This window comes from Phascolarctos cinereus, unplaced genomic scaffold, assembly GCF_003287225.1.
Source record: "Phascolarctos cinereus isolate Bilbo 61053 unplaced genomic scaffold, phaCin_HiC Scaffold_2;HRSCAF=192, whole genome shotgun sequence".
Taxonomy (NCBI): domain Eukaryota; kingdom Metazoa; phylum Chordata; class Mammalia; order Diprotodontia; family Phascolarctidae; genus Phascolarctos; species Phascolarctos cinereus.
In genome coordinates, this window is record NW_027555625.1 from 231,876,564 (window position 1) to 231,903,989 (window position 27,426).

Genomic DNA, 27,426 nt, shown 5'->3' on the forward strand with positions numbered 1-27,426 from the left:
TTTTGGTCTATGCCTAGTTTCTGCCATGCTCTTTTCCAGTTTTCCCAGCAATTTTTGTCAAATGGTGAGTTCTTATCCCAGAAGCTAGGGTCTTTGGGTTTATCAAATAGTAGAGTACTATAGTCATTGACTACTGTGTCTTGCATACCTAACCTATTCCACTGATCCACCACTTTATTTCTTAATCAGTACCAAGTAGTTTTGATGATTTATGCTTTATGATCCAATTTAAGATCTAGAACAGCTAGGCCACCTTCTGTTGCATTTCTTTTCATTAGTTCCCTTGATATTCTGGACCTTTTGTTATTCCAGCCAATTATATTTTTTTAAGGACTTGTTTTCTACAGTCAATTTTTATCCTTCCTTTCTGAGCTATTGATTCTGTCTTGCATACTTCTTATTTCTTTTCCCAGTTTTTCTTCTGCTTCTCTTATTTGACTTTTAAAATCCTTTTAGAGCTCTTCCAAGAAGGCTTTTTGGGCTTGAGACCAGTTCATATTCCTCTTTGAGGTTTCGGATGTGGGTGTGTTAACAATGTTGTCGTCTTCTGAATTTGTGTTTTGATCTTCCCTGTTCCCATGGTAAGAATCTGTGGTCATTGACCATTTCTGCTTTTTGCTCATGGTATTTACCTATTTCCTGGCATTTAAAGTTGAGCTCTCCTGCAGAAGCACAGGGGACCAGAGGGAGATGGACCTTTCCCCTTAATCCCCCAAGCTTCCTGGGCTACAAGACTTCTGCACCTTGTCTTTCAGCTGGTTTAGTTGTTCCAGGGTTTTTCCTGGGTAGATATTTTCTGAGTTTTTAGAGGTCAGCAAGGGAGGGTGAGAGCGACTTCTTCTTACTCTACTGTCTTGGCTCCCAGAAGTCCTCCCCTCAGTGTTTAAAAGATGTAAACCATCATCTGCCTGACTTGCTTTGTGACCTGATCACATTTTACCTTGAATTATGCTTGATTTGAAGACTTATAAGTGAAGAGGAATGCGATGCATACTTCTAGAGTACCCATTCCACTTCAAAATACGTCTATTACATTTTCCTTTCTGCTAGGTTGAAATATCTATCTATCTATCTCTCTATCTCTCTATCTCTCTATCTATCTATCTATCTATCTATCTATCTATCTATCTATCTGTCTATCTATATTTGTATATGTATATACATATATACACATATGTGCACACATTGTGTGTGTGTGTGTGTGTGTGTGTGTGTGTGTGTGTAAAGAGAGAGAGGAAGAAATTTGTGTTCATGTACCAACCTCCTTCTGTGTTGTTGTTTATATTAAGTTCAGAACAACAAAATTTAAATGAGGCAATGGAGGAAGGGAGAGATTTACCTTACACCATGTCTTCATTTTTCTGTCTTCAACTTTCCCCTACTCCTTGCTTCTAATTCTGCCGACTGGGTAAGCAGAACACGTCTGGGCCCTGTTTGATGTCACAACCCTTAACATACTCAAAGATACCTGTTATGTCTGCTATTTGTCAAGAGATAACTGTTTCAAATGAAATAGCAGAATTCAAGTCAAATCAACCAGCATCTGTTAGGAGCTTATTGTGTGCCTGGTACTGGGGATACCCTCAAGGTGCTTACATTCTAATGAAGGAAGACTGCACATAAAAGGAAGCTGAAAAGGGGAGGGAGGAGAAAGAGATGACATTACTAGGCTGGGGGGCTTCAGAGGACTACCTGGACAGGAATGAAGATGTGCAGGCCTGGCCTCCTCCTTAAAATGGAGGTTCTGGGAAAAACTAATTAGAAGGAAAAGCTGCAGGGGTGGAGTGAGCTTTCTGAGTGAAGTGGTTTCTCAGGGCATTGTAGAGACAGATGGGAGAATTAGGAGTGCTTCTTGGAGAGAACTCTGCAAGTGATTGTATTATGGGGTGAGGAAGGAGTGAAAGACAGCTCAAGGTTTAAGCAGGGCTAACAGGAAGAATGTTTATCATATTCCTAGGAACTTTCGGTCCTGTTAATTTCCACTGCTACTCAGCTGATTCAGGGATTTATGCACTTACAGCTGTTGTATGGATCTTCTAAACTTCCTTGCCACCAGTCTTCTTTCATCTCTCTTAATTACAATGCATTTCCTCTGTTAATTATTTCCTATTTATCTCGTATGTAACTTGTTCTGTATATATTTGTTTGCATGTTGTTTCTCCTATTAGAATGTGGACTCCTTGAGAACAGGAACTGTCTTTTGCCTCTTTTTTATATCCCTAGTGCTTAGCACAGTGCCTGGCACATAGTAGATGCTTAATAAATGTTTATTAATTGATTTGTGGATTCTTAGAAACCATGGCTTTTTTGCTCTAAATCTTTCAAAAGTCCAACATTTAAGGACTTTAATTTTTTGATATCCAAACCCTTAATGTTAGGTGGGGTTGAAGAATTTGCATGACAAAAGAGCACGACCTGACTTGGCTTTGATTATTTGTATACATATTACATTCTCCTTTCTACTACCCTCATCCATTTAGAATGTAATCTTCTTGAAGGTAGGGAAAATGTGTCTGTGTCTAGCACAGCTACTTGCACACACTAAGTAGATGCTTGATAAATATTCGTGGAGTCTTGCAGTTCTGAAACCCCAGGGCTTTACTGTGTGTAACACTGAACAAATGCCACAAATAATTAGTTATTCATAATGTGTCTTCTTTTGTTATAATATCTTTTGGATTTGATAGTTTGTTTTTATTTTTTAGGGACACAAACTGTCATTCTTTGGGTACCATGTGCCTTGTGAAAAGTATTGTTACAGTTTCCCTTTCTCCTTTTTCTTACAGTTTTGCATTTGGCTCGTTGATATCTGCTGTTGACCCAGTAGCTACTATTGCTATTTTCAATGCACTTAATGTGGATCCAGTTCTTAACATGTTAGTTTTTGGAGAAAGCATTCTCAATGATGCAGTCTCTATTGTTCTGACCAAGTAAGTTTGTATATGTATAGGAGAAAAACTAAGGTTATTGAACTAAAAAGTATCTGAAACCAAACAGCTAGTATTTCCAAGTCATTATATTAAATGTATAGTTGCCTTATAGGATTGTTTGCTTAGTAGCATCTTGGCTTATTATTGTAATCAGCTTTAGAGTTAACAGATCCTACAAAAGGAAGGTGTTAAAAATAAACCTCCAGGGGCAGCTAGATGGCAGTGCACAGAGCTCCAGCCTTGGAGTCAGAAGGACCTGAGTTCAAATTTGACCTCAGACATTTGACACAACTAGCTGTGTGACCCTGGGCAAGTCACTTAACTCTCATTGCCTCACCAAAAAGCAAAAAATAAAATAAACCTCCAATTTCCAGTGATACTCATGAGAAAAGCAATCTTTTGAGTAGAATGATACAACTTTGCATTAGCTATAGCAGTTCATAGGGCCATGTCTAGTCTATTGAATATGACTCATAAAATTTGCTGTAGGAGAAATGGAGTTTTCAGTAAAAGGAAATGAATTGTGGATCATTTCAAATTTACTCCCCTAATACTGGTTTGCTCATTTTAGCTGAAGGTTAGCACATTATGGAGAAAAGAACACTGGATTGGGAGTTGAGTACCTAAATTCAGGGCTCTGCTTTGCCACTAACTTGCTGTATGGTTAAAAGCAAATCCCTTAACCTCTTTGGTCCACAATTTTTTTTTAATCTGTAAAATGAGGGAGGAGTGGTGTTGGTACTGATGTTGGACTTGACCTCCAAGTTCCCTTCCATCTCCAAGATATAATGGTATAAAATATAATTTGCTTCATCTTGCTCTGTCTGGTGTGTGTGTAAAGGAGAGCAAAAGCAAAGATCAGGAAGCTCTTCTTCCTTTTCTCCTCCTTTTAGGAAATGGAATTCTAGGCAATTAAGGCTAATTAAATTATAGAAGTTTCAAAGGCCTTTTGGAAGCTAAGATACAAGTGCTGTTTCATTGATTAACTTTGACTTGTTTCAAAGGCTCTTCCAACAAAGTTGCAGTGTATTCCCCTGGTTTTGAGGGAGTATGCTCATTTGCTTATTTTTAAGAGGGACATTTCATAAAATATCAGTCTGGCAAGTTATCTTATTTAGCTTCATAGAAAGCTGAATTTTGGCATGAAATGTTGTTGGGCGTTTTTTCCCTCATAACCAGCAATGAATTGCCAGTATTTGTTTCTTTTGCATTACTTTAGTTTTTCAGTTCTTCAAGGGCTTTTATATTAACCTTCATTAAATTCCTTTCAATTTTGATTTTTTTCTATGAAGGTTCATTCTTTTTAACTTTTACCACTGAATCTATTGATTCTCTCCAGCCAAAGCCTAATTTAAGCACAATGGAATGAGTTTTGTTCCAGACTTGTCATTTTTTTCTCTAAGCTCTGAAAATCCTAATATTATTAAATAAAATATGAGAAAATACTGAATCAGAAAGGGTAAGGGAATGGCCAGTCCAAGTGAATTTGGGCCATACAGGATTGTATTTGTATCAAGAAAGGAGACATGAGCTCTAGTCCTGGGACCGTCTGTAATTCCTTTTTTGATCTTAGGCAAGTTACCTGCCTGTTTTGAGCTTTAGTTTCCTTCCTTGTAAAGTGATAGTGTTGAACTAGACTTCTAATGCTGCTTTTAGCTCTGACCCCCTTTTTTAAAAGGACCTTTTTAACTGTAACACTGTAATGCAGAACATTATTTTACCATTTAGGTAGTAGGGCCCTTTAAGCCATGGAAAGCAGAAATTACTGCTTAATCTTGCCCCCAGACCTCTTTCCTCCTAAATTTAAACAATAGCGAAATGTACTCTTGCATAGCTCAGCACAGCCCATGTCTCCAACGCAAATGGATAAGAAAGCTTGCAATATAATTGCTTTAGGTAATTATGTTTATACCAGAGACCAGGACACCTGGTCTGGTTTGTGTGATCTCTGACCTGTAATGATGGGGTGCTCAGGTGCTTGTGCTTATACTTGTGCCCCAACTTCTCCCTAGTCTCAGAAACGCTGTCTCTGACCAAGGACATTGTGCCTAGCAGTTATTCATGCATGGGCCTCAGCATGACCCTTATCTCTCTCCCTGGTACAGCTACACAGAGCTGGGCTGCTCAGGCCCCAGCCCTCAGATCATGTCTCTGGAAGCCTCCCAATTCCTTAGTAAGTTCCTGTCTTGTGAGAAAGCTTTCCGTTGTTGCAGAGCATTCTCTCATCAAGACAGAGGGAGAGGGGTGTCCTTGGCCAGCCCAAGGACTCTTCCTCCTGCCAGACTCCGAAGATCCATCCCCCTCCCTGTCTGGTATACTCTCTGTACTTTCCCACCCAAAGCCCCCAAAGACACCTGCACCTTTGGATTACCTCATCAGTGTTCCTGGCATTTCTTTCCCGTGCTCTTTTCCATATAAACCCTAGCTCAACCCCTGATCGGGGCTGCTTGATTTGGGTGTGCATACCCCTTGCAGCCGAGCTCTAATAAATCCACATCTTAAATTACGTTTGGGTCTTGCTCGCTGATTTCTTGGTACAACAACACGAGCTGTCCTAAAGTACCTTCTAGCCCTGCCATTCTGTGAGGCTCTGAAATTCTGCTTTAAAGTGTTATTATAGATTTTTTTCCCTCCATCAATGCCTGGGGAAAGTACTTTTCTAATTTCTTTCTTTTTTTTTCCCATTTCCTTTGAATTGCTAGCACAGCTGAAGGCTTGACAAGAAAAAATATGTCCGATGTCAGTGGGTGGCAGACTTTTCTACAAGCCCTTGGTTACTTCCTTAAGATGTTCTTTGGCTCGGCTGCACTCGGCACTCTAACAGGGCTAATTTCTGCACTAATATCCTTTGAAAGCAATATATTGCACAATTAGATAAATTTTTCCCCTTCATTTTCATTTCTTTAGCCATCTTTTAATGTTTCTGAAGTGTGCCTTTTTTTAAATTAAGGTTTTGTGTAAGGGATAATTTTGGTATGCTTTTATTTGGTTTTACTAATATTTAAATTAATAACTGAGCTTTTAAAAATTTGTCCCCTAAAGGTACATTGGTTCAAAATTCAGCTCTGAGGTTTCCTTGAAACATAACTGTGGGAGAGTCACTTTACTTTTCTGAGCCTTAATTTCCTCATCTATAAAATGGGGAAAATAATACTTGTACTACTTACAACGTAGAGTTGTGAGCATCAAATGAGACAACAGATGTAAAGTACTTTGCAAATCACAAATTGATATATAAAAGGTAGTATTATAGTTGTTAAAACATAATTAGGTTGCAATTTTATAAATTATGTAATTCTGGTGAAATAGGATGTGTCTTCTAAAGTCCCAATTCTTGTTAATTACATTTTGGACATAATTAATGTATCCCAGTTTTCATGTCCATGAAAAAGAAAATTAAATTTATTTGAAAATGTCAACCCCCTCAAAAGTTACCACATTGGAAATACTGTCTCATTTTGGAACTCAAAAATTTAAAAAAATGAATGTTAAAAATAAATAGTAAATGTATTTTTTTAAAAAAAAAAAGAAATATTGTCTTCTAGGCTATGAAAATGGGTTTGTAAAATAAATTACATCTAAACTGTTTTTGTTAATTTGGTTAAAAAACAGCCTGTAAATCTTCTACCCAGTTAGGGAGAGATGTTTGTTTACAAAAGATACTTTTTATCTTTTTGTTGCTTTACATAAAGCCTATTGTATCTAAAATAGAATCAATTGTCATTCCATTTCTAGGCCTGCCTCATGCCATGATGAGGCATGCTACCTAGGCCATGTTGTGAGACAATTTGTTTTGTAGTTGAAACAGACTGTCTTTTTCATCAAGGATAACTGCCTACAGTTTTTCTGTGAACTTGTAATTTTTCAAAAAATCTAGTGGCTTTTTACATTGTCTGGATTTATTTTAGTATTTTAAGAATTTGTCATTTTGTTGGTGTGGGTAGGCAATGTAGATCAGAGCTCTTGTCTGACTTGGGACCAGTAGAAGTAGGTGGATAAAAGGAAAGTTTTTCCAATTTCCTGTTCTCCTTTTCACATCATTTTTGATAGAAAACTAAATTTGCTTTAGAGCTAAGTAATCGGATACCAGGAGATAGAGAAAATCCAGTGTGTGTGTGTGTGTGTGTGTGTGTGTGTGTAAGAGACAGACACAGAAAAAGAGAAAAACAGAAATGGAGACAGAAAGAGAGAAGTAGTGAGGGAGAGAAAAGAAAGAGATGTTTATGACTAGGGGCTAGGGAGTATTTTAATGTAGAAGAGCTCCATCTCCATCAGAGAGGGTTAGTTCTAGAGATTCCCCAAGAATAAGGAGAAAAGCCACAGCTGGGTACTAGACTATGAATTATGTGAGAGAAACAGAATGTAATAGAAAGAACACTGGATTGGGGATCAGTTGATACCCTCTGCTGCCCCTTAACCCTTCAGAGCCTCAGTTTCTTTATTTGTAAGGTATGGATAATAATGCCTGCCTCACTTATTTCACAAGATTGTCACAAGTTTCAAACGAGATAATGCAAATAAAGCAATTTGTAAACTGTAAAGCACTAAAATAAATATGATTGTTATTATTGCTATTATAAAATGTTTTCAGAACAAGAGCTTATTGCCTATTAGAGTTACTCTCCCTGTCAAAATCAAAAGACTATAATCATAAAGCCATATAAATACTGCAAGGTTTACTTATGTATCATTTGATCCATACAACCACTCTTTGAGGTAGGCTGGATCGACATTATTATCCCCTATTTTACAGGTGAGGAAATTTAGGCCAACTAGTATAATACTTCCCGGAATCGTGACTGTCCTCTAATTAAGTGGTTATTCAGCCTCCAGTTAAAGACCTGTAGAACTGAACTCTTAAAGCACTGAAATGGGAGAGTCAGGAAAAGGCCTTTGAGCTTTCAAGCTGCAGCCCAGGCTCTGTGGGTTATTGTAGCACATGGGAGATAGAATCAGCAGCCCAGGAATAGTACAGGTATCCTGAAGCTCTCATTTACTGCATTGACTGTCGTGATTCTAGTCATGTTCCCATCTCTTATTTTAAAAAGGAGAAAACTCAAAATAGAGACATTAAATGACTTGTATAAAATGTCACACAGGTAATAGGGAATTTGAATCCAGTCTTCTGATTCCATGTCTTGATTTCCATTGTTTGAATTCAGTCTGATTTTGTGGTTACTTTACTGGTTTTCTTTTTCTTTTTCTTTTCTTTTCTTTTTTTTTTGGTTAGGCAGTTGGGGTTAAGTGACTTGCCCAGGGTCACACAGCTAGTAAGTGTCAAGTCTTTGGTCTGAGGCTGGATTTGAACTCAGGTCCTCCTGACTTCAGTGCCGGTGCTCTATCCACTACGCCACCTAGCTGCCCCTCTTTTTCTTTTTTTTAAAAGAATTCAAAGACCTGAGTGTTTTGTATATAGTATTCTCTACATTGCTTTCTCTAACATTTAATTTCCTTCCAAAGTTAAATTAAATGATTGTCAGTTATTTATTTTCAGTTGTAACCTAGGGCTATTTTGAAACCTTCAATATCTAGTTATTGCTCAGAGGACAAAAACAGCAGTTTTACACCTTTTCTGAAATTGTAATACATTGTTCTTGGGTTCTTTTTCCATAACGTTTGGTGCTTCAAGTATTAAAGCATATTGATTTAAGGAAGACACCTTCCTTGGAGTTTGGGATGATGATTATCTTTGCATATCTTCCTTATGGGCTTGCAGAAGGCATCTCCCTCTCAGGTAGGTTTTAGAATGAATGAAAATTAAGTGATAAGGATGTGCTGGCTCCTTCTCAGTAGGATATGAACTTTGAGTTGACTATCCAGGGGGTGTTAGAGTAGAACTATCATCCTTATAGCTAAATGCTGATAATAAAATGCTTGTTCAGGGTTTGGGGCACAGTTGGGAGCTTTGCGCAAGGCTAATAAAGGAATTGAACCTGAGAACTGGAACTACATATTTATCTCAGCAGGAAAGATATATTAGAGACCATCTGTGGTTGTGACCTGAGGTTCAAAGAGTTTAATTGACTTGCTTATGATCATATAGTCAGTGAAGAAGCATTAAGTAAGCTCTTACTATGTGCCTGGACAGCAGTGTACTAAGTGATACAAAGATGAAAGTGAGACCTTGCCACCACTGAGGGTTTAGTAGTGAGAGAGGGCTGGGATTCAAAACTAAAGTTTTGGACTCCAAAATTTGAGTCCAAATAATTTTAGAAGTTTTAAGAATTTCAACCTGGGAACCTAGTGTCTGTAGCTCTATCTGTATTATTCTCTTATCTGACATTTTGCCTTTCTCATTAGTATTGGTGGCAGGTACAACAAAATACAGTTTTATCTATTAAGTACCTACTTGGACTAGAGCCCTCGGGAAGACACAGTTTTTCTGTCTTCGTGGAGCACAGATAAAATAACACAAATATTACTTTATATGCACTTCAGAGAAGTGTCAAAGTGCTATGTATTTTGTGTTTTGTCACTTTGTGGGGCAGTTTAATGTTGTGGAAAAAGCACTAACTAGGCTTAGGATTTAGAGGATCTGGGCCCAAGTTCTGCTTAGACACTAATCAACTATGTCACCATGAGCAATTTACTGAATATTTCTAGGGTTTAACTTCCTCATCTACCTTGCAGGGTTGTAAGGAAAGCACAGTAGAAATGTTAAGTTCCATATATGTATGAAGGGTGTTTTATTATAATTACCAGACATTTGAAATTTTTTAAAATTTCTGTTCCATGATGATTTCTCATGGGCCCCATTTAGATAATAATGAACAGATTTCTGTCTTTCAACAACTTACTTTCTATAGACGGCCAGAAAATTGTCTCCTATGTGTTGAGCATTGTACTTTGAGAAGCTTGCTGTCTAATAACATGCCTAGATAGCATATATGATTTTGTAAGTTCCTTAGAGAAACACAAGAAGAGTAAATACTGATGGGATGGTCATATGGTTTCTTTTTGGGTAGCTAGGTGGTCCAGTGGTTAGGCCTGAAGTCAGGAAGACTTGAGTTCAATACCAGTCTTAGACATTTACTAGCTATATTATTCTGGGCATGTCACTTAACCTGTGTTTGCCTTTGTTTCCATATCTATAAAATGGGGCTAATGGTAGCACCTACCTCCCAGGATAATAGTGAAGATGAAATGAGATATTTGTAAAAGTGCTTAGTCTGGCTCAATGCCTTGCCCATATTAAGTGCCATATAAATGTTAGCTATCATCATCATCATTATTATTACAAGGGAAGAAATAAAAGTCATTTAGTCATTTTAGTGAAGTGGGGAACTGTTTATAAATTTCATATTTTAACCTCATGCAGGATTGTAAAACTTCTAATATTTTTCATTCTAAGTTTCTCCCCTTCTCCCTTGTCCTTCCTAGATTTTAGTATCTAAGTAAACTTTGCCCCTCAAATGTTGAAGAACAATATATTTCATCTTATTTTTACCTCTATTCCTCGCCATCATCATCATTATCATCAATAGGTGTTTATTAAACTTTTGCTTTATTCAGGGTACTGGGCTAAATGCTAAAGGTACCAAAAAAGGTAAAAGCATGGTTCCTTCTGAGCAATTTTATTTTTTGCTCCTAGATGAGCATTGACTACTTGATGGAAAATATATATTAAATACATCAGTGTGGATTTTCTGATAGTGACCTGGGAGTTCATTCCTTGGCTTTTCTTGAGTCAGAACAACAATGCTTTCTGATTTCTTATGGGATTCATGGATTTGGAGACCTGAGCGATACAGGAATTGTAGCTAACATTTCTGTAGTAACTTGGAAGTTTATAAAATGCTATTTTCAAAACAGCCCCATGGGTTAAATAGTGCAGCAATGATTATCTGCATTTAATGTGTGAGGAAACTGAGGCTCAGAGATATGAAATGACTTTTTCATACTCACAGAGCTAGTAAATGGCAGAACTGGGACTTAAACCCAGGTCTCTTGGCTCCCAAGTTCAATATACTTCCATGATCTCTAATACAAGCAAAAGAATAGGAGGCATTTGACTTGGAGGATAGGGCACTGGACATGGAATCAGGAAACCTTGGGGTTGCCTCAGACACTTTTTAGTTGTGTGACCCTAGTCAGGTCACTCCATTTTTTTGGTGCCTCAGTTTTCTCATCTGTAAAAAATGATAGAATTGGATTTAGTGGCCTTGAAAGCCCCTGCCAGCTCTAAATCAGTGATCCTCTGTTTACAGGCAGGAAATAAAATCCACCAGACACTGAAATATGAAACATGTTAAATGTATTACAGTGGGAAAAGCATAGAAGTGGCAGTCAGAAGATCTAGGTTTGAGTCTTAATTTTAACACTCAATAGCTTTGTAAATATATACAAGTCAGAACCCTTGTGCATATTTTACTTATTAAACTGAGTGGCCTTTTCTCAGCCTCACTCTATTTGACATCTCTCCAGCTTTTGACAGTTAAAAAAATTATTTTAACATGCTTTTTCTTTAAATTTTAAGTTCCAAATTCTTTCTATCCCTCCATCCCCTCCTCCACCCACTGAGAAGGTAAGCAATATATCAATTATACATGTAAAAGCATACAAGACATTCCATATTAGCCATATTACTCCCTCAAAAAAAGCGAAAGTAAAGAAAATGAGAAAATTTTACTTCATTTTGTACTCAGAGTTCATCAGTTTTCTCTCTGGAGGTAGATTGCGTTCTCTCTCCCTCCCTCTCCCTCTCCCTCCCTCTCTCTCCCTCTCTCTCCCTCTCTCTCCCTCTCCCCCTCTTCCTCTCCCTCTCCCTCTCCCTCTCCCTCTCCCTCTCCCTCTCTCTCTCTTGTTAAGTGATTTGCTCAGGGTCACACAGCTGCTTAGTGTCTAGTGTCTGAGGTCAGATTTGACCTCAAGTCCTCCTGATTCCAGGGCTGGTGCTCTATCCACTGAACCACCTAGCTGCCCCCCGATTGCATTTTTCATCTTGAATCCTTCATAATTGTCTACATCATTGTATTGATTAGAGTTGATAAGTCTTTCACAGTTGATCATCATTACAATATTGCTGTTACTGTGTACAGTGATCTCCTGGTTCTGCTCACTTAATTTTGTATCAATTCATATAAGTCTTCTCAGGTTTTTCTGAAACCATTCCCCTCATCATTTCTTATAGCAGAATAGCATTCTATCACAATCATATACCAAAACTTGTTCAGCCATTCCCCAATTGATGGGCATCCCCCCAATTTTCAGTTGTTTGCCACCATAAAAAGAGTTGCTAGAAATATTTTTTTACATGTAGGTTTTTTTCCTTTTTCTTTGATCTCTAGGCTACAGACCTAGTAATGCTATTGCTGGGTCAAAGGGTTTGCACAGTTTTATAGCCCTTTGGATTGTGTTCTAAATCATTCTTTAAAATGGTTGGACCATTTACTCCACCAACAGTTCATTAGTGTCCCTATTTTCCCATATTCTGTCCTGCATTTGTTGTTTCTGATCGAAGTGAGGTAATACTTCAGAGTTATTTTAATTTGCATTTCTCTAATCAAGTGATTTGTTTACCTTGAATAATATTTTTTTCTAATTACATGTGAGAGCAATTTTTAATGTCCTTTTAAAAAAAACTTTGAGTTCCAAATTCTCTCCTTTCTCTCTATTTCCCCCTCCCTGAGATGTCAAGCAATTTAATATAAGTTATACATGTAAAGTCATGTAAAACGTATTTCCATATATTTGTCATGTTGTGAAAGAAAACACAGATAAAAAAACCCATGAAAAAAATGAAGTGAAAAATAGTATGCTTCAATCTGCGTTCAGACTCCATCAGTTCTTTCCCTGGAGGAGTTCTTTCATCACAGGTACTTTGGAGTTGTCTTGAGCCATTATATTGCTGAGAATAGCTAAAAGTCATTCACAGTTGATCATCGTACAATATTGCTATTACTATGTGTACAGTGTTCTCCTGCTTCTGCTCATTTCAGTTTGTTTTAGTTTATGTAAGTCTTTATAGGTTTTTCTGAGAGTGTTTTGCTCATTATTTCTTACAGTACAATAGTATTCCATCATAATCATATACTACAACTTGCTCAGCCACTCCCTAATTGATGAGCATCCCTTCAATTTCCAGTTCTTTGCTGCCACAACTCAGAGTCATCTTAAACCATTGACTCTCCCTAATTATTGCTCTGACTTATCAAGTCTTGTTGATTCTGTATGTCTTTGCCACAACCAGCAAACTAGTTCAGATACTGAATGAAGTTTGCCTGGGCTATTGCAATAGCCTCTTAATTGATCTCCCAGCTTCCAGTCCCAACCTTGCCTCTCCAATCCATCCTCCACAGAGATGCCCAAATAATCTTCCTAAGTTAAAGTCTGACCATGAAATTCCCTTGCTGAGTAAACTTTAGGGACTTCCATTGCCTCTAGACTAAATACAAACTCTTCAACTCAGCATATAAAGCCTCATACAATCTGGCTGCCACTCATCTTTTTTTCTTTAAGTTTTATTGATGTCCTTTGATTGTACAGCACAGATTTTTCTGCATATGACTCTCTCCTCCATTTTAAACCATCCCTTGTTAACAAAATGAAATTAACAAAACCAACTGAGAGACTGCCTAGATAGTTCATGTTGCTTTTCTTTATACACTCTTCATTCCAGCCAAATTGACCTACCAGCTGGTCCCCAAATTCAACATTCCATTTCCCATTTCTGTGCCCTTGTACTGGTTGTCCTCACCAGAAAGTCTCACCTCTCATAAAATCTTTTCCTTCCTCCAGTATCGACTTTGAGTGCTGTTTCCTGAGAGAAGACTTTTCTGATGTCCTTATAACTGGTGCTTCCCCTACTTAAATTATCTTGTACTGATCACAGTGCCTCACACCAAGTCATCAGTTAGTATTTCTTGAATTGAACCCTTCTTAGTCTCAATTTCTTTTACTGTGGATAATCATACTTTTATTACCTACTTTAAAGAGTAGGTAGAGTAGAAAGCATTGGACTTATATAGTCAAGAAACAAACTGTCCCTTCCCTCAAAGTATATACATTCCAGTAGGGAATTAGACTAGACAATTTTCAAGATCTTTAAGGTATTTTTGAGCTAGGCAGCTTAATAATGTAATAGTGTAATGGTTCAAGTACTAGGCCTTGAGTCAGGAAGACCTGAATTCAAAACCAGTCTTAAGAGACTTGCTAACTCTGTGACCCTGGGCAAGTCCTAGCACTTACCTTGCCGGGACTGTTTGAGGATCAAATGAGATAATATTTGTAAAAGTGCTTAGTATAGTATCTGGTTATGTAGTAGATGTTCTATAAATGCTTATTCATTTTTCTTAACCTTTCTTAAATTTCTGTGATTTTCTGATTTTGAAAACAGATGATTAAGTTTCTACTTTGACATTGCTTAGACTTTTTTTAAGTATTGATTTTTATTTCAAGGAGAGAATGGTAGAGCCTTATCTTTACTTATGAACTGAGTTGACAGCCTTATTCAAACAGAGGCATTCAAGGAAAACAAGGCCATTTGAAAACTAGAGCACAGATTTAAAAAAAAATAAAACCTCTTAAATACTAAGATTAGAGATCCATGGGAGTTGAAATCCTGAAGTATTATTGCAGCCGAGGAGTCTCTATAAGTCAGTGTCCAAATTTTTTTATATCTACTATTTTGTTACATGATACTTTTAAATTAGGACTATGTATAGAATTATGGCCCATAATTTAAAAATTGGCTGAGTTCTTCAGATTTTGCTATCAGAATGAATTGAAGGTAGCAAAGGATTGGAATAAAATAGTATTTCCTAAGTCCAGGAAAGCAGGGCATGATTCAGAGCCTTTTTAAAACCTAAGGAATTTTCTTTGCCTTGATGAATACTTCCTAACAACATCATATTGTCAATAAGGAAGAAAGTAAGTGAGTTTGTAATTTTCTTTTTTTTTTTACTCTTTTTAAATTAATTTATTTTGATTTATCAGCAATCACTTCCATATGCTTTTGAGTTTAAAATTTTTCTCCCCCTTCCTCCCTGCCACCCTCCCCAAGACAGCTCACAATCTGATATAGGCTATACATATACATTCCTATTAAACATATTTTCACATTAGTCATATTGTAAGTAAGAATTAGAACCAATAGGAGGAACCACCAGAAAGAGGAAACAAAATACAACAGAAGGAAAAAAAATAGCAAATAGTATGCTTTGATCTGCATTCAAACTCCATAGTTCTTTCTTTGGATGTGGATAGCATTTTTTTCCATCACAAAGCCTTTGGAGATGTCTTAGATCCTTGTATTGCTGGGAAGGGTTAAGTTTATCAATATTAGTCATCAAACAATGTGGCATACGTGTGGGTCCTTTTCCCATTTGTATAATCTGTTTGGGATATAGCCCTAGAAGTGCTATTGCTGGGTCAAAGGGTATACACATTTTTGTAGTTCCAACTTGGTCTCCAAAATGGTTGGATCATTTCACAACTCCACCAACAATGCATTAGTGTTCCAATTTTCCCACGTCTTCTCCAACATTCATCATTTTCCTGTTTTGTCATGTTGGCCAATCTGATAGGTGTGATGTACCTCAGAGTTATTTTGATTTGCATTTCTCTAATCAATAGTGATTTAGATTGTTTTTTCATATGACTATAGATGGCTTTAATTTCTTCATCTGAGAACTGTGTGTTCATATTCTTTGACCATTTGTGAATTGGGGAATGACTTGTATTCTTATAAATTTGACTTAATTCTCTATTATTTTAGAAGTGAGGCCCTTATCAGAGAGACTGGTTGTAAAAATTCCCAATTTTCTGCCTTCCTTCTTTCTAATCTTGGTTGCATTGGCTTTATTTCTGCAAAAACATTTCATTTTAATGTAATCAAAGTTATCCATTTTGGTTTTTGTAATGTTCTCTATCTTCTGTTTGGTCTTGAATTCTTCTGTTCTCCATAAATCTGATAGGTAAACTATTCCTTACTCTCCCAGTTTGCTTACAGTATCAGCCTTTATATCTAAATCATGAACCCATTTTGACTCTATTTTGGTATATGGTGTGAGATTTTGATCATTGCCTAGTTTCTGCCATAGTCTTTTCCAGTTTTCCCAGCAGTTTTTGTCAAAGAATGGGTTCTTATCCCAGAAGCTGGGGTCTTTGGGTTTATCAAAAAAATAGATTACTATAGTCATTGACTACTGTGTCTTGCATACTTCACCTATTCCACTGATTTACCACTCTATTTCTTAGCCAGTACCAAGCAGTTTTGATGATTGATGCTTTATAATACAGTTTAAGATCTGGAATGGCTAGGCCATCTTCCCCTGCATTTTTTTTCATTAGGTAAAAACAATTTTTAACGTTCATTTTTAAAACTTTGAGTTTCAAATTGTCTCCCTTCTTCACTTCCCCACCCCTACTGAGAAGGCAAGCAGTCTGATATAGGTTATATGTGAGTAGTCATGCAAAATGTATACATGATAGTACTATGAAGGAAAACATAGACTGAGTTGTGTATGTTATTCCCTCTTTGAGTCAGTTCTGATGAGAGTAAGGTTCACTCACTTCCCCTCACCTCCCCTCTCTTCTCCTCCACTGTAAAAGATCTTTCAGCAAGTGTTTATTGAACACTATGTACCAACTACTGTGCTAAGTACAGAGAATAGAATAATAATAATAACAGCTAATGATATATATAATCTTAAGATTTTCATAATGCTTCATGTGTATTATACTATTTTATCCTGAACAGCCTTGGGAGGAGGTGCTATAATTATTCCCATTTTGTAGATGAGAATAAGAAACTGAGACTGAGAGATTAAATGACATGCCCACATACTAACCAGGCACCATTAGTGTTTGAGGCAAAATTTGAACTCAGGTCTTACTGATTCGGAGCCTAACACTCTGTTCATTGCTCAAGGAAAGGAGAAAAAAGCTCCTGTCCTTAAAGAACTTACATTATCTAATGGGGAGATAACATGTATACATGTAAATGTATAAGTAATATGTACAAAATGAATAAAAGGGGTTATTTGAGGGCATCTGGGGGGATCTGGAAGAGACTTCATATAGAATATAACACTGGAGCAATCTTGAAGAAAACCACAGATCCCAAGAAGTGTGAGTGAAAAGGGCATGCATTTCAGGTATGGAGGACAGCCAGTGAAAATGCAGTGACAGGAGATGGAATGCCATGTATTTCTTGTATGGCTGGACCATATGGAGAGGAATAATGTGTAAGAAGACTGGAAAAGTTGGAAGGGTCCAGGTTGTGAAGAGCTTTGATACCATATGAAGAAAGCTATCCTTGAGGCAACAGTGAGCCATTAGAGTTTGGTGAAGTGGGCAAAGCAGGTAACATAATCAGACCTATGATTCTGGAAAATTACTTTGGTGGCTGTGTGGAAAGTGGATTCTAGTATGTAGAAAGAGGCTTGGGGCAGGAAGACCAAATACAAGGTGATTGCAGTAGTCCAGGCAAGAAGTAATCAGGGCATGCACCTCATGAGGTTCACCCTACCAATGAGGTTAGGGTAATAATTATATTAATAGAAAGGAGGGGCTGTATAGAAGAGATGTTAGTGACATAGGAGTCACAAGATTTGGCAGTTGCTTGGAATATGTGGGTTGAGTGAGAGTGAATATTCAAAGTTGACAGTGAGATATGAAACAACCTAGGTGACTGAGAGGATGTTGGTGTCCTCAATAGTAACAGGAAAGTACGAGAGGGAAAAAAATAATGAATTCAGTTTTGGACATGTTGAATTTGAAATCCCTCAAGGACATTTAATGGGTTGTTGGTGATATGGTTCTGGAGCTCACAAAAGAGTAGGACTGGAGATATATAGATCTAAGAGCCATCTACTTAGAAATGGTAATCAGTGGGAGCTAATGAGATCACTAAGTGAAAGAGTATAGAAGAAAAGAGAAGAGGGCCCAACACAGAACCTTGGGACATGCTCACAGTGAAGGAGTGTGACATCAATGATATATATCAGCAAAGGAGATGGAGGAGAAGCAGTTTGATAGATAGGAGGAGAACCAGGAAAGAGCAGTATCACAAAATTTCAGAGATGATAGGGTATTCAACAGTGTAAGAAATTACAGAGGTTAAGGGGAAGGAGTTCCTATGAGTGACAATCTGAGCAAGAGCCAAAGTAAATCATGAAATCCTAAAAACAGAAATTCCAGCAGTAGCTGTATAGTTTCCTATGGTATTGCCTTTTCTTGTGATTTTTCTGATTTACTTACCTTAATAACTTAATAAAAAATTAAAGAACTTAATAGTTCTTTGAATCAGTGATTGCATGAGTGTGAATGTTCCCTCTGCTGGTGCAAATCACCATCAATCCATGATGTTCTGTCTGTATAATTCTAGTTTATATTTTGTCATAAATCTTTCATAGAGTATCCACTGAACATGGTAGAATATTTCGTCTGTGTTTTTTTTAATAGCACAAGAGGTTACTAATATAGTATTCAGGCCATCCCTCTATTATTATTCCTTACCCTCCCTTCATAACTATACCATCTCCTTTTCTGTTCATATATGTTCCTGATAATACTATCTTTTTTTCTTTTTTACAAAAAGTATTATTATTTGACATCTGAATAAGTGTTGACTTTTAAGCACTTTCTTAATCTAGGCAATCAACAAAACAATACATCAAGCCTTGATTTGTAGTGACTGCATTTCTGAGGTGCAATGCTCACACTGAAACTTTAAAAATCGGTTAGCACTGGTTCCAGCACATCCCTAGGTATACAAAAGATGCTGCCTTGGAAGAATCAACAAGACCTGGCAACAGACTAGATATGGAGGATGAGAGAGTAGGGGAAAGATAATGAGTTCAGTTTTAGACATAATCAGTTTAGGATGTCTATACAGGACATCTAGTTCCACTTGTGAGACTGGAGGTTAAAAAAACAACATCTTTAGGGCTACCTAAATAGACCTGAGAATCAAATGCATGAGAGGTGCTAACTGAATCCAGGGGAGATGGTGAGATCATCAAATGAAATAGTGTAGGAGACAGCCTTTGGCATCTTTTCCAACTTATTCATCAGCTTGTTGCGCTGTGCCTTTCTCAGAAACATAGATGCCATCCAAAAATCTTCTGATATCCTTGTTTTTGATTATGGTAGCCTGTTGGATCAGGGCAGCTGAGTTTGATACAAGTTCAATATCATTTCCTTCAAGAATTAACTCATCTTTTTGGGATTGAGAAATAGCACAAGCAACACCTGGTTTCATGTGCACTCTTCAGATATATTTTTCCCTTAAGATATTTCAGATTTGGACAAGTCAGCCATTCTCTTGAATGACAACATTGATGGAGAAGTGAGCATACAGAGACCTCATCTTGTAACAAAAACCCTGGGTAACACTTTGATCATGTTTTGTACATAACTACGGATTGTGTGCATGGTTGCAAGTTCATTTTGATTTCCCCACCACTTGTCCACCCAGTGCCTTTTTTTTCTTCTTTCCAAGGAGACTGAGATCAACATTGATATGGTTGAAATCCCTACACAGGATTCCTCTGGGCCCCTTCACATTAACTGTCTGACCCTTAAGAGAGATGTCAACATTTTCTGGGATGTCAGTTGGTCTGGTTGCTTAGAGTGGTCTTCATTTTGATATCGAATGGGCCAAAGAGAGAACGTCTCCTTGATAATATTATCAAGGATATATATCCTGGCAGTTTAATAGAAGATTTTCTATATTGGAGGCAGCATATTATAGTGGAAAGAGAAGCAATTAGAGTCAGAGGATCTGAGTTCAAAGCCCAGCTCTGGTTTCTCAACGAGGCCCTCACTGCTGCAAGGCAGTCCTTTTTACCTCCCTAATTGATTCACTATTCTACTTACTAAAGTGGATTTTCCAAACCTTTTCATCCACCCTTAAATCTTCCATGCTTATACTCCCAGTATTCTCTTAAGAGAAACTTGCTAGTACTAAACTGAAAAAATTGAAGTCATTTGCCAAGAGCTCTTCTCCTATACTATTTCACTTGATGATCTCACCATCTCTCCTGGATTCACTTATCACCTCTATGCATTTGATTCTCAGATCTATTTAGGTAGCCCTAACATTTTTTTTCCCTTTTTTCCTTTTTTTTTAAATTTTTTTCTTTTTAACATATGTTCTTAAAACTTTGGGTTACAAATTTTCTTCCTTCCTCCCTCCCCACCCACACTCATTGAAAAAGTAAGAATCTCGATACATGTTATAGATGTGTAGTCATGCAAAACACTTCCATAGTAGTCCTGTTGTGAAAAACTAAGTATATTTCCCTTAATCCTGTCCTACCCCCCATTTATTCTATTCTCTCTTTTGACCCTGTCCCTCCTCAGAAGTGTTTGCTTTTGATTATCCCCTCCTCCATTCTGCCTTCCCCTCTATCAACCCCCTGCTCTCTTGTCCCCTTCCGCCCTTATTTTCCTGTAGGGTAAGATAGATTTCCATACCCCATTGTGTATGTCATTCCCTCCTTAAGCCAAATCCTATGAGAATAAGATTCTCTCATTCCCTCTCACCTTCCCCCATTTCCCCTCCACTTAAAACCCTTTTCTTGTCTGTTTCGTATGAGATAATTTACTCCATTCTACTTTTCCTTTTCTCCTTCTCTCAGTATAATCCTCTCTCACCCCTTAGTTTTATTTTCCAGATATCACCCCTTCATCTTCAACTCACCCTGTGCCCTCTATCTATGTACACATACATATAATTTTTTTCCCCTCCCACTACCCTAATACTGACAAAGGACTCATGAGTTACAAATATCATCTTTCCATGCAGGAATGTAAGCAGTTCAGCCTTAATAAGTCTCTTATGATTTCTCTTTCCTGTTTACCTCTTCCATGTTTCACTTGAGTCTTGTATTTGAAAGTCAGATTTTCTATTCAGCTCTGGTCTTTTCCTCAGGAATGCTTGAAAGTCCCCTATTTCATTGAATGACTATTTTTTACCCTGAAGGATTGTACTCAGTTTTGCTGGATAGGTGATTCTTGGTTATAGTCCTATCTCCTTTGCCCTCCGGAATATTATATTCCATGCCCTGTGGTCCCTTAATGTAGAAGCTGCTAAATCTTGTGTTATCCTGATCATGTTTCCACAATACTTGAATTGTTTCTTTCTGGCTGCTTGTAATATTTTCTCCTTGACCTGGAAACTCTGGAATTTGGCTGTAGTATTCCTAGGAGTTTTCCTTTGGGGATCTCTTTCAGGAGGTGATTGGTGGATTCTTTCATTCTATTTTGCCCTCTGGTTCTGAAATATCAGGGCAGTTTTCCTTGATAATTTCTTGAAAGATGATGTCTAGACTCTTTTTTTTGATCTGGCTTTCAGATAGTCCTATAATTTTTAAGTTTTATCTCCTGGATCTATTTTCCAGGTCAGTTGTTTTTCCAGTGAAATATTTCACATTCTCTTCTATTTTTTCATTCTTTTGGATTAGTGTTACAGTGCCTTTATTTCTCAAATTGTCACTAGCTTCCAATTTCTCCATTCTAATTTTTAAGGAAGTATTTTCTTCAGTAAGCTTTTGGACTTCCTTTTCCATTTGGCCAATTTTGCTTTTTAGGGCATTCTTCTCCTCATTGGCTTTTTGGACCTCTTTTGCCATTTGGGTTAGGCTATTTTTTAAGGTGTTATTTTCTTCAGTATTTTTTTGGGGGGTCTCCTTTAGCATCACTCTTAGTTTTTCCTCTACTTCTCTTACTTGCTTCTCAAAATCCTTTTTGAGCTCTTCCATGGCCTAGGACCAATTCATATTTTTCTTGAAGGCTTTGGATGTAGGAGCTTTGGCTTTGTTGTCTTCCTCTGGTTGTACATTTTGATCTTCTTTTTCACCAGAGTAAGATAATATAGTCTGACTCTTTTTGTGCTGCTTGCTCATGATCCTGGCCAGTTACTTGAGTTATAAACTCTTTGCTAAGGTAGGAGTCTGTTTCCAGTGTGGAGAATTTACTGTCCCAAGCTTCAGGGGTTTTGTGCAGCTGTTTTCAGAGATACTTCTAGGGACCTGTAAATTTTCAGTTCTTGCAAGGTGCTATGATCAAGGGTGAGGTGTTTCCTACTCTCCTGGCCTGTGCTCTGGTCTATGAGTGACCACAAGTAGTCTTTTCTGTCTTGGAACTGTGAGGGTTTTCTCTCCACAGCCACTACAAGGTCCACCACACCAGTGCTCCTCCTTGCCCCAGGACTTCCCCTCAGAACTGTGACTCACATCCAAGCACAAAGCAGAAGAATTCTGCACCAGCAGAGAGATCCCTGCAATCCCCTTCTGATCAGCCACCAGGTTCCCTCTCAGTCTGTGGCCTAGAAGCTCAGGAGGCAGCCCCTGCCTTGGGCAGTGCTCAGCAAATGGAGCTGGGACTCTTCACTCCTCTCTCACCACCGCAGAAACAGACTTTTCCCACTGACCTTCTAAGTTGTCTTTGGCATTCGTGCATTGAGAAGTCTGGAAACTGCCACAGCTGCCCGCGATTCAGTCCTCTGAGGCCTGCTCCAGGTTTGCTACGGCCTGCGTGCCCACACTGAACTGTGCTCCTCTAGCCGCCTGGCACGATATACCTTTCTGATCAACCATCCAGGTTGTCTTGGGCTGGAAATTTGTTTCACTCTGTCTTTTTGTGGGTTTTTACTTTAGAATTTGTTTAGAGCCACTTTTTATAGGTATTTGGAGGGGTTTGGGGGAGAGCTCAAGCAAGTCACTGCTTTTACTCCGCCATCTTGGCTCTGCCCATCCAGTCTCATATGTGGAACTAACTAGATGTCCTGTATAGACATCCTAAACTGATTATGTCTAAAACTGAACTCATTATCTTTCCCCTACTCTCTCATCCTCCATATCTAGTCTGTTGCCAGGTCTTGTTGATTCTTCCAAGGCAGCATCTTTTGTATACCTAGGGATGTGCTGGAACCAGTGCTAACCGATTTTTAAAGTTTCAGTGTGAGCATTGCACCTCAGAAATGCAGTCACTACAAATCAAGGCTTGATGTATTGTTTTGTTGATTGCCTAGACTTAAGAAAGTGCTTAAAATGAAGATTGAACTTAAAAATATATGTGCATTAATTTTACCCCCTCCTCAGCACCATTGTTAAATATTTACCAACATACCTCTATATTGCTCTAAAATATTGCTTGAGCTCAGTAGGAGTACTGCAGAAGACTCAGGGAATGAAGTCATCACCAGACTGCAGGCCTGGTGACTGGAAGCTAATAATGATAATAATAGCTAGAACTTGTACAGTACTTTAAGGTTTGCAAAGTACTTTATATCCATTTTCTCATTTGAGCTTCACAATACCCCCTTATATATACACCCCTTTTCTCTCCTCTAACACTGCCACTACCCTAGTGCAGGCCTTCTTCATTTCACTTATGGTTGGTCTCTGTGTTTCAAATTTCTCCCTACTTCAGTCCATCTTTCTGGCAAAACGATATTCCTAAAGCACAGGTCTGAGTGTGTCACCCCCAATTAAGTAAACTCCAGTGGATCCCTTTTATGTCCTAGATCAAATAGGAAGTCATCTGTTTGGCTTTTAAAGTTCTTTGTAATTGGGCCCCTTACTATTTTTTCAGACTTCTTACACCTTACTCCCCTCCATGTACTTTACAATCCATTGACACCATGTTGTTCCTCTCACATAACAGGCTCTGGGCATTTTCACAGGCTAACCCCCATGCCTAGAACTTTCCCTCCTGGCTTCCTTCAAGTTGCGGCTAAAACCCCACCTTCTGCAAAAAGGCTTTCCCAATCCCCTTTCCCAGTGCCTTCTCTCTAAGACTATTTCCAATTTGTCCTTTATGTATATTATTTGTACACAGTCATTTGCATATTGTCTGCCCCATTAGACTGTGAACTCCTTGAAAACAGAGACTATTTTTGCCTTTCTTTATATACTCCAGTGATTAGCACAATGCCTAGCACATAGTAAGCACTATATAAATGTTAATAATAATAACGATTATTATTATTATTATTGTTAGAAGCTGCATAGATGCTTGTTGGTTTGATTTGACTCAGGTAATTACTACCCATGTGATTTTAGGCAAGTTACTTAATTTTTCTGGGTCTCAGTTTCCTCATTTGTAAAATGTTAAGGTTAGTCCTTAGTTTTCTCATCTGTAAAATGAGCTGGAGAAGGAAATGGCAAACCACTCCAGTGTCTTTGCCAAGAAAACTACAAACGGAGTTATGAAGAGTCAGACATGACTGAAAAACAACTGAACAACGAAGGTTAGCCCAGATGGCCTCTAATGTTTCTTCCAGTTCTAGATCAAAGATTCTTTGATCCTCTGCTATAAATTCCCATTAGGATATTAGAAAGTTTTATGATGTTCCTTGTCTGAATTTTGCTGTACAAGACAACTATGATCAGCTAATCCATTTCCACCTAATAGAACTGAATGGTAATAACTAGTATTTATGTAGTGCCATAAGTTTTACAAAGCACTACATATGTGTATGTACATATATATATACAATGTAAACAAATAATCTCATTTTATTCTCACAAAAATCTTGGGAGATAAGTGCTAATATCATCTGCATTTTACAGATGACAAATCTGAGGTAGACAGAGGTTAAATGGCTTACCCAGGGTCATATAGCTAGTGTCTGAGACAAAATTTGAACTTAGGTCTTCCTGACTAGTGCTTTATCTGTTGTACTACTTAGCTGCCAGGGTAGAAGAGAAAATAAGCTTAAACTGTGATGTGGGGGATTTAAGAAGAATTTTCTGGTAATAAGAGTTGTTATATGCTAGAATTAAGTTTCTGAAAGAGATTGTAGGATCTCCTTTGGCTGTCTTCACAAACAATATTTATTCCCCCATCTCTCCATCTAAATTCCACCCATCCATCATTTAAGGCCCTGCTGAAATGCCGTCTCTTCCGTAAACCCTTCCATACCTGAAGAACACATATATTGTGTTTTGTGTTAAGTTGTTTTTGTTGTCTTACTTTCTTGTTATTATTCTTGTCTTACTTTCCCTGCTATATTACCCAGTGTTATAGGAACCAGTTAAACACGTATTTCTGTAAATAATTATCTGCTTGGCAGGGATTAATTAATTTCTTTACCCTCCATTTTTTCACACAAATTGCAATTTCCTGAAGACAGGTACCTGAGTGATATTCATCTTTGTATAGCATCCAGTAAATGGTTGTTGAACCCATTGAATGATTATTATCCTCATTTACTAGGTTCTGTTTCTGGTTGTTTCTCTGTAGGTATCATGGCCATCCTGTTTTCTGGTATCGTAATGTCTCATTATACACACCATAATCTTTCCCCAGTTACACAGATACTAATGCAGCAAACCCTACGAACTGTTGCCTTCATGTGTGGTAAGTTGCATGTTTGTGGTGTGGATTTATTCATTAAAGTGCTAGCTCTTTGGGGCAGTTACTTTGTAATCTGTCATTCACTCAGCAGGCATTTATTAAACCTCTGCTAAATGCCAGTTACTGTGCTAGGTGCTGGGAGCAAATGCAAAGAATGAAATAATCCCAGATGTTATGTTCTAATGGGAAGACACACACACACATAAACATATTCAGAATAAGTAGTAAAGGCTTCATCTGGAAGGTAAGACTTGAGCTCTTGAAGGAAGAGAGTAATTCTTTGTGGTAGAGGTGAGAATGGAGTGTATTAAAGGAGTGAGGGGTGACTACTGTGAAGGCATGGAGCAATGTGTGTGAGGAAGAAAAAGTAGGCCAATTTGGCTGGATCCCAAAGTGTGGGAGAGGAAGTAATGTCCAGTGAAATAGGAAAGAAGCTTGGAGCCAGGTTGTAAAGAGCTTAAAAGCTAAACTGAAGGGGTTTATGTTTTAGCCTAGAGGCAATGTGTGTGTGGGGGTGGGGAGGGAGAGAGACATGGGACTCCACTAGAAGCTTCCTTAAGCTCAGATCCTTTCTTTCTTATGCTCAGATCTGATGATGTCACTCCCCTACTCAAGGACAAGGAAAATCATTTTGACATCAGTGGTTTGGTTGGACTTATGTGGGGAGAGATTTGAAAGAGGAGGGCTAATCAGGATGTTGTGTAAAAGTTGAGGTAAAAGAAGATAAAGGCTTGAACTAAAGCAGCAGCTGTATGAGTGGAAAGAATCATTTGCAAGAGATATAGAGGTAGAAATGGCAAGATTTGGCAACTCATTGGATGTGTTATGAAGGGGAATAACGGTTGAGGATGATGCTTATGTTTTTAACCTGGGAGAATGGAAAGCTGTTGGTTTCTTTGACAGAAATAGTAGATTTCAGAAGAGGGGAAGGTTTGGGTAGAAAGATAATGAGTTCAGTTTTGGATATGTTGAAATTGAGATATCTCTGGGACATCCAATCTGAAATGTCTAATAAGCAATTAGTGGTACAGGATAGAAACCCAAGAGAAACTGGGGCTGCATATATGGATGTTAGAGTCATTGGCATAGAGATGGTAATTAAATCTCTAGGAGTTGATAAGGTCACAAAGAAACCGAGTACAGAAAGCAGAGTAGAAGTATAGAACAGAACTTTGAGATACACCTAGGTAGTTTGCATTATATGGATGATGAACAAGAAAAGGAGATGGAGAAAGTGCAGACAGGTAGGAGGAAGAGAACAGAGAGAGTGTATGTGTGTATCTAGGAGGAGACGGTGGTCAGAAGTGTTGAATGCAGCACAGATGGTTCAAAAAGGACTTAGAAAAGTCCATCAGATTTATCAATGAAGAAATCTTCTGCAGTCTTAGAGAGAGCAGTTGAGTAATGAGGTAAGAAGCCAGATTGCAAGGGTTGAGGAGTGAGAGGAAAGGAAGTGGTGGCTGCAAAGGTAGACAGCTTCATGTAGGCATTTGTCCAAGAAAGGGAGGAGAGATGATAACCTATATCATGGTAATATCTAGTGAAAGTTTTTTAAGGATAGGGGAATTTTAGCCATGTTTGGAGGCAATAGGGAAGGAGTTAATAGAAAGGGAGAGGCTGAACTTTTGAGAGGGAGGGGATGATTGAGGTTGTAATCTGCTGGAGAAGATAGGAGGGTTTGAGATCAAGTGCACATATAGAGGGGGTGGCCTTGGCAAGGAGAAAAACCACCGCTTTGTGAGACCAGGAAGAACTTGAAAAATGGGGATAATGTCGAAGGGTTTTAGATGAAAAGGAAGGAAAGAGAGGGGTTTTCTCAGTAAAACTGAGGAGATACAGGGATGTGTGGGGTTCTTAAAGAGGAAAGAGAAGTTTTAAAATAGTTCCTATGGGGAATGAGATAGGTAATTAATACAGAAGGAATAAAAAGACTGCCTTATTGCAGTGAGGGCCCAGTTGACACTGGATAGCATAAATTTAAAATATCCAGCACAATTGTGAGATTTTTTCCAGCTGTGTTCAGCAGTCCATGAGTAAGAATAGAGAAGGAAGATGGTAGAAGTACTCTGGAGCTGATGTTTGTCAATCAATGAGCGGCAGTAGACGGGGGCAGGGGATTTAAGTACAAAGAATAGTGTAAAATTGAAATGTCTAACAATAGAGTCCAGATTGTATAGGGAGAAAAGTG

At 38.0% G+C, this 27,426-nt stretch overlaps 1 protein-coding gene and 1 pseudogene across 4 annotated transcripts in view; one reads left to right on the forward strand and one right to left on the reverse strand.

Moving 5' to 3' along the window:
• Positions 1-27,426, forward strand: part of SLC9A8 (solute carrier family 9 member A8) — a 121,830-nt gene that overhangs the window by 57,588 nt on the left and 36,816 nt on the right. For all 4 annotated transcript variants that reach the window (XR_013484685.1, XR_013484684.1, XR_013484686.1 and 1 more), the window contains exons 8-11: positions 2,787-2,930; positions 5,633-5,770; positions 8,558-8,664; positions 25,125-25,241. Coding sequence is in view for 1 of the 4 variants with exons in the window: in XM_078149871.1 (XP_078005997.1) it covers positions 2,787-2,930; positions 5,633-5,770; positions 8,558-8,664; positions 25,125-25,241 (506 nt within the window). In the remaining 3 variants the exon portion in view is untranslated. The remainder of the gene's footprint in view (positions 1-2,786; positions 2,931-5,632; positions 5,771-8,557; positions 8,665-25,124; positions 25,242-27,426) is intronic.
• Positions 18,920-19,516, reverse strand: LOC110206645 (large ribosomal subunit protein uL6 pseudogene; annotated as a pseudogene).